The following is a 7,330-nucleotide window of genomic DNA, read 5'->3' as shown; positions in this document are numbered from 1 at the left end:
TGGTGGTATTTTCTAGGCAGCAGTGGGGTGGGGTTCACGAGTGGGTCGTTCCAAGCAGATGGGGCCTTGTCAAGCTTGGGTACTTCACATTGTCTGAAGGGCCTGGCCAATTTCAGTGAGGCTGGAGCTGACACATGACTCTGCCATTCTTTCCTGCCACGCTTCAAAGAACCATAGGGGGGTGCCTCCCACCAGGCCTTCTACCGCTCTTCCTTTGCCTGGGGATCAGAAAGAGTGAGGAGAGGGAGTACTCTCCTTCTTATGGCTCTGGGGCAGACCTCAGACCATGGGGTTAAAGTTATGGGAAGGCAAGTTCAGGCTCAATAACGAGGAAGCGGATTCTCACAACGCTGGCCTTTTCATATTAAAATAGTCTGCATAGTGAGGGAATGAGCTCCCCATCAATCAGTGACTTGCCCAAACACCGACAGCTAGTTACACCAGGGTCAACATGCATACCCAGGGAGGCTGACTTCAAAGAGAGTGCCTTTTTAACTTTTTTCAACCAACGCTACCTCATACAAAACACCACAGAATTCTGAGCCTAGGATTAGGTCTGAGCTCATGGAAACGTAGCCACTTGCTGACTTTTGTATCTTAGTTTCTATTTAATGAGCAAACAGCAAGCCATGACATCAGGCATTTCCTTTTATTAGCTCTTAGTAGACTTCTGCTGAAATGGCTCAGATGTCCTGGGAACATGGTCTACAACCTCATTGAAGAATGTGGGGAGAAAGATACATATACACACATGTGTGTGTCTACATATGTCTATTTTGTGGTATGTCTCTGAGGTTGCTGCCTGCCCTGCGGGGGGCACTCAGAAGCGTTTCTGGAGGGCAGTCTGGATATTCTTCAGCAGGCCCCACTTAGCTCGGCTCTTCCCACGCCCATCCGGTGTTACCACCTGCAATCAGAAGCAGAGAGCCATGGCACCAGCCACAAGGGAAGCAGCAGCTCCCAGGAGCCCGGCCCTGGCTGCAGGCCAGGCGCTACACACATCACAGCATTAGCTCCTCATGTCGACAGCCACATGAGGCCGGTGCCATGGACCCCATTTTACCAATGAAAAAACGAAGGCACAGAAGAACCAGGTAGCTTTCCTGAAGTCCCGCAGCTAATATGTGGTGGGGTTGGGATTTCACAGACAAGGTCCCACTTCTTTAAGGCAGTTCGAGGACTGACTGCTGATTACCGTGTTGTGGTTGTGACCCCAGGTGGGCTTCACCAGAGATTAGCCCCAGGGGTCCTCCCCCCAGTCCCTAGAAATTGCTTCTGTCACAGCTCTTATCATTTGTAAATTTCAGTGAGTGTGTTTAATTAATTTTCTTACCAGACGGTGAGCACCTTAAATGGGGTGTGGAGGCAATGACAGTCTTTCCTCTCTGTAATCCCAACAGTGGTTATGGTATAGAGAAGATTCTTACAAAAGTGAATGAAAGGTGACTAGAACCATTATTTGTACATCTGCCAACTGTTTCTCTTTGCAGCATCATACTATCTCTGATCACAGTGAATAGTCAATGCTCCCTAGAAAAGGCAGCATACATTGGGTAGCAGAACCCTCCTAGAGGTCTCCCCAACTCAGCTTAGATGTGGAGCTCCGTGCCTTACCTTGAAGGTGGTGGACTTCTCCACAACTCTGGTCTGGCAGCATTCCTATTCCTTCCTAATACACATTTACTGAGAGGGCATTTAGGGAGTGAGGTCAAGATCCAGGTATGAGAGACAGCCCACAGGATCAATCAGGATTCATGGGGCAGAGGGGGCTAGGGGTGCAGTGTGGATGAGGAAGAGCAATGTTTGTACAAAGTACAAAGTATATGCAAAGGCTTTTATGTTTGTTTTCAAAGGGAAAGGGCAAAAAATAGACACCATTATTATTATGCTCTCTAGTTTTACAAAATTTAGTTTTAGAGAAAACAGGGCTTCATGCAAGATAAAGATTATGTTATACCTATGATGTTAGATTATTCATTGCTGGATAAAAATGGACATAACACATAGAGATAATCCTGATAAGGGTGGTATAAATGTGTAAGATATACACACAGAGCTATCAGGGGGCAATGAGGAAGGAATAACAGTGTTATTATGGTGGGTTGGGAATTGACTCATTAAAAATAGAGAATTGAAGTTCTGCCTTAAAGTATAGTCAGGATCTCCAGAGATAAAGACTTGAGTGGGACATGTGAATGGGGCAGTGGGGAATGAGGTGTGTCTGTGAATCAGAAGATCAGATGAAACAGGACAGAAGAAAGAGAGAACAGAACTTGAGATACTAAAGAAATTGAAATGATAGTTGGCATTCCTTCCCCTGCCCAAAAGGCTCAGATGGTTTTCCAAATGAATTCTACCAAACTTTTAAGAAAGAGTTGTTCTAGAAAATAGAAAAAGAGCAATAGTTTCCTAGTTCATTTTTCAAGCTAGTAAAATATTGATTCCAGAACCAGACAAAAGAAATATAGGCAAAATATTATAGGTCTGGTTCATGAATGATGAGAGATGCAGTACTCCAAAACAAAATATGAGCTAACTAAAACCAAGTATATTAAAAAAATAATACATCATGATCACATAGGGTTTAGTCCATGAATGCACGTAGAGTTTAACATCAGAAAAATCAGTGTCATTAATTTCATTAATGCCTAAAGGAGAAAAGTCATATGATTATCTCAAATAATACAAAAAATTCACAAAGTTGCACAAGCTCTCAGAAATTTAGAAGTAGAAACAATTTTCCTTAACTTAATAAGGTTTATATATAAAAAATTACCACTGAATTATACACTTCAAAAGAGTGAATTTCTTAGTATGTGAACTATATTTTAATAAAGGTTTTATAAAAAATGAAAAGTCAGAACACTGTTAAAAAAACTAAATCAAAAATCATCATAGCTCAATGGACAAACATTAAGATCAGGAATAAGACAAGGATATTAACTCTCACAGCCACCATTTTCTGTAGGACCACTAGCCCTGGCCAAAGCTATAAGGAAAGAAAAAGAAATAGCGGCTCAAGGCTTGTAAGGAAAGAGGTAAAACTATCATTATTTATAGACGATAGGATCATACGCCTGGAAAAACAAGCAGAATCAACAGAGAGACTCTCAGAATAATGAGATATTATTGATATTGCTGGAATCAAGATTATCCTACAAACACAGTAGTTTTTATTCTAAACCAGCAGTACATTAGAAAGTATAATCAGATATAAAAATAACATTAATAATATCAACTAAATCTGTAAAATATCTGGTTTAACCAGGAATATATAGTACCTCTATGGGAAGAGTTTAAAAGCTCCATGCTATTCTCCATAGTGGCTGTACCAATTCACATTCCCAACAGTGCAAGAGGGTTCCCTTTTCTCCACACACTCTCCAGCATTTATTGTTTCTAGATTTTTTGATGATGGCCATTCTGACTGGTGTGAAATGATATCTCATTATAGTTTTGATTTGCATTTCTCTAATGATTAATGACATTGAGCATTCTTTCATGTGTTTGTTGGCAATCTGTATATCTTCTTTGGGGAAATGTCTATTTAGGTCTTCTGCTTATTTTTGGATTGGGCTGTTTGTTTTTTTGATATTCAGCTGCATGAGCTGCCTGTAAATTTTGGAGATTAATCCTTTGTCAGTTGCTGCATTTGCAAATATTTTCTTCCATTCTGAGGGCTGTCTTTTCATCTTGTTTATGGTTTCTTTTGCTGTGCAAAAGCTTTGAAGTTTCATTAGGTCCCACTTTGTTTATTTTTGTTTTTATTTCCATTTCTCTAGGAGGTAAGTCAAAAAGGATCTTGCTGTGATTTATGTCATAGAGTGTTCTACGTATGTTTTCCTCTAAGAGTTTTAAAGTGTCTGGCCTTACATTTAGATATTTAATCCATTTTGAGTTAATTTTTTTGTATGGTGGTAGGGAGTGTTCTAATTTCATTCTTTTACATGTAGCTGTCCAGTTTTCCCAGCACAACTTATTGAAGAGACTGTCTTTTCTCCATTGTATATCCTTGCCTCCTTTATCAAAGATAAGGTGTCCATATGTGTGTGGGTTTATCTCTGGGCTTTCTATCCTGTTCCATTGATCTATATTTCTGTTTTTGTGCCAGTACCATATTCTCTTGATTACTGTAGCTTTGTAGTATAGTCTGAAGACAGGAAGCCTGATTCCTCCAGCTCCGTTTTTCTTTCCCAAGATTGCTTTGGCTATTTGGGGTCTTTTGTGTTTCCATACAAATTGTGAGATTTTTGTTCTAGTTCTGTGAAAAATGCCAGTGGTAGTTTGATAGGGATTGCATTGAATCTGTAGATTGGTTTGGGTAGTATAGTCATTTTCACAATGTTGATTCTTCCAAGCCAGGAACATGGTATATCTTTCCATCTATTTGTATCATCTTTAATTTCTTTCATCAGTGTCTTATAATTTTCCGCATCCAGGTCTTTTGTCTACTTAGGTAGATTTATTCCTAGATATTTTATTCTTTTTGTTGCAATGGTAAATGGGAGTGTTTTCTTAATTTCACTTTCAGATTTTTCATCATTAGTGTATTGGAATGCAAGAGATTTCTGTGTATTAATTTTGTATCCTGCAACTTTACCAAATTCATTGATTAGCTCTAGTAGTTTTCTGGTAGCATCTTTCGGATTCTCCATGTATAGTATCATGTCATCTACAAACAGTGGCAGCTTTACTTCTTTTCCGACTTGGATTCCCTTCATTTCTTTTTCTTCTCTTATTGCTGTGGGTAAAACTTCCAAAACTATGCTGAATAATAGTGGTGAGAGTGGGCAACCTTGTCTTGTTCCTGATCTTAGTGGAAATGCTTTCAGTTTTTCACCATTGAGGATGATGTTGGCTGTGGGTTTGTCATATATGGTCTTTATTATGTTGAGGTAAATTTCCTCTTTGCCTACTTTCTGGAGGGTTTTTTTTAATCATAAATGGGTTTTGAATTTTGTCAAAAGATTTCTCTGCATCTATTGAGATGATCATATTGTTTTTATACTTTAATTTGTTAATATGGTGTATCACATTGATTGAGTATACTGAAGAATCCTTGCATTCCTGGGATAAACCACAGTTGATCATGGTGTATGATCCTTTTAATGTGCTGTTGGATTCTGTTTGCTAGTATTTTGTTGAGAATTTTTGCATCTATGATCATCAGTGATATTGGCCTGTAGTTTTCTTTCTTTGTGACATCTTTGTCTGGTTTTGGTATCAGGGTGATGGTGGCCTTGTAGAATGAGTTTGGGAGTGTTCCTCTCTCTGCTATATTTTGGAAGAGTTTGAGAAAGTTAGGTGTTAGCTCTTCTCTAAATGTTTGATCGAATGCACTGTGAAGCCATCTGGTCCTTGGCTTTTGTTTCTTGGAAGATTTTTAATCACAGTTTCAATTTCAGTGCTTGTGATTGGTCTGTTCATATTTTCTATTTCTTCCTGGTTCAGTCTTGGAAGGTTGTGCATTTCTAAGAATTTGCCCATTTCTTCCAGGTTGTCCATTTTATAGGCATATAGTTGCTTGTAGTAATCTCTCATGATCCTTTGTATTTCTGCAGTGTCAGTTGTTACTTCTCCTTTTTCATTTCTAATTCTATTGATTTGAGTCTTCTCCATTTTTTTCTTGATGAGTCTGGCTAATGTTTTATCAATTTTGTTTATCTTCTCAAAGAACTAGATTTTAATTTTATTGATCTTTGCTATCATTTCCTTCATTTCTTTTTCATTTACTTCTGATCTGATTTTTATGATTTCCTTCCTTCTGCTAACCTTGGGGTTTTTTTATTCTTCTTTCTCTAATTGCTTTAGCTGTAAGGTTAGGTTGTTTTTTTGAGTTGTTTCTTGTTTCTTAAGGTAGGATTGTATTGCTATAAACTTCCCTGATAAAACTGCTTTTGCTGCATCCCATAGGTTTTGGGTCATCATGTTTTCATTGTCATTTGTTTCTAGGTATTTTTTGATTTCCTCTTTGATTTCTTCAGTAATCTCTTGGTTATTAAAGTAGTGTATTGTTTAGCCTCCATGTGTTTGTATTTTTTACAGATCTTTTCCTGTAATTGATATCTAGTCTCATAGCGTTGTGGTTGGAAAAGATACTTGATATGATTTCCATTTTCTTAAATTTACCAGGGCTTGATTTATGACCCAAGATATGATCTGTCCTGGAGAATGTTCCATAAGTACTTGAGAAGAAAGTGTATTCTGTTGTTTTTGGATGGAATGTCCTATAAATATCAATTAAGTCCATCTTGTTTATTGTATCATTTAAAGCTTGTGTTTCCTTATGTACTTTCATTTTGGATGATCTGTCCATTGGTGAAAGTGGAGTGTTCAAGTCACCTACTATGATTGTGTTACTGTCGATTTCCCCTTTTATGGTTGTTAGTATTTGCCTTATGTATTGAAGGTGCTCCTATGTTGGGTGCATAAATTTTACAATTGTTATATCTTCTTCTTGGATTGATCCCTTGATCATTATATAGTGTCCTTCTTTGTCTCTTGTAATAGTCTTTTTTTAAAGTCTATTTTGTCTGATATGAGAACTGCTACTCCAGCTTTCTTTTATTTCCATCTGCATGGAATATCTTTCTCCATTCCCTTTCAGTCTGTATGTGTCCCTAGGTCTGAAGTGGGTCTCTTGTAGACAGCATATATATGGGTCTTGTTTTTGTATGCATTCAGGCAGTCTATGTCTTTTGGTTGGAGCATTTAATCCATTTACATTTAAGGAAATTATCAATATGTATGCTCCTATTACCATTTTCTTAATTATTTTGGGTTTGTTATTGTCTTTTCCTTCTCTTGTGTTTCCTGCCTAGAGAAGTTCCTTTAGCATTTACTGTAAAGCTGATTTGGTGGTGCTGAATTCTCTTAGCTTTTGCTTGCCTGTAAAGGTTTTAGTTTCTCTGTCAAATCTGAATGAGATTCTTGCTGGATAGAGTGATGTTGGTTGTAGGTTTTTCTCCTTCATCACTTTAAATATGTCCTGTCACTCCCTTCTGGCTTGCAGAGTTTCTGCTGAAAGGTCAGCTGTCAACCATATGGTGATTCCCTTGTATGTTATTTGTTGTTTTTCCCTTGCTACTTTTAATATTTTTTCTTTGTATTTAACTTTTGATAGTTTGATTAATATGTGTCTTCACGTGTTTCTCCTTGGATTTTCCTGTATGGGACTCTCTGTGCTTCCTGGACTTGATTAACTATTTCCTTTCCCATACTAGGGAAGTTTTCAACTATAATCTCTTCAAATATTTTCTCAGTCCCTTTCTTTTTCTTTTCTTCTTCTGGAACCCCTATAATTCGAATGTTGGTGCGTTTAATGTTGTCC

The 7,330-nt window shown here is 37.9% G+C and overlaps 1 protein-coding gene across 1 annotated transcript in view; it reads right to left on the bottom strand.

Moving 5' to 3' along the window:
* Window positions 1-635: 635 nt before the first annotated feature.
* TRIM42 (tripartite motif containing 42) overlaps window positions 636-7,330 on the bottom strand; it is a 29,869-nt gene continuing 23,174 nt past the window's right edge. The window contains exon 5 of the mRNA XM_032631201.1: window positions 636-907. Within this exon, the coding sequence (XP_032487092.1) occupies window positions 821-907 (87 nt within the window). The 3' untranslated portion in view covers window positions 636-820. The remainder of the gene's footprint in view (window positions 908-7,330) is intronic.

This window comes from Phocoena sinus, chromosome 4 (genome assembly GCF_008692025.1).
Source record: "Phocoena sinus isolate mPhoSin1 chromosome 4, mPhoSin1.pri, whole genome shotgun sequence".
NCBI classification, from domain to species: Eukaryota; Metazoa; Chordata; class Mammalia; order Artiodactyla; family Phocoenidae; genus Phocoena; species Phocoena sinus.
This window is presented reverse-complemented; position numbering and strand designations above follow the sequence as displayed.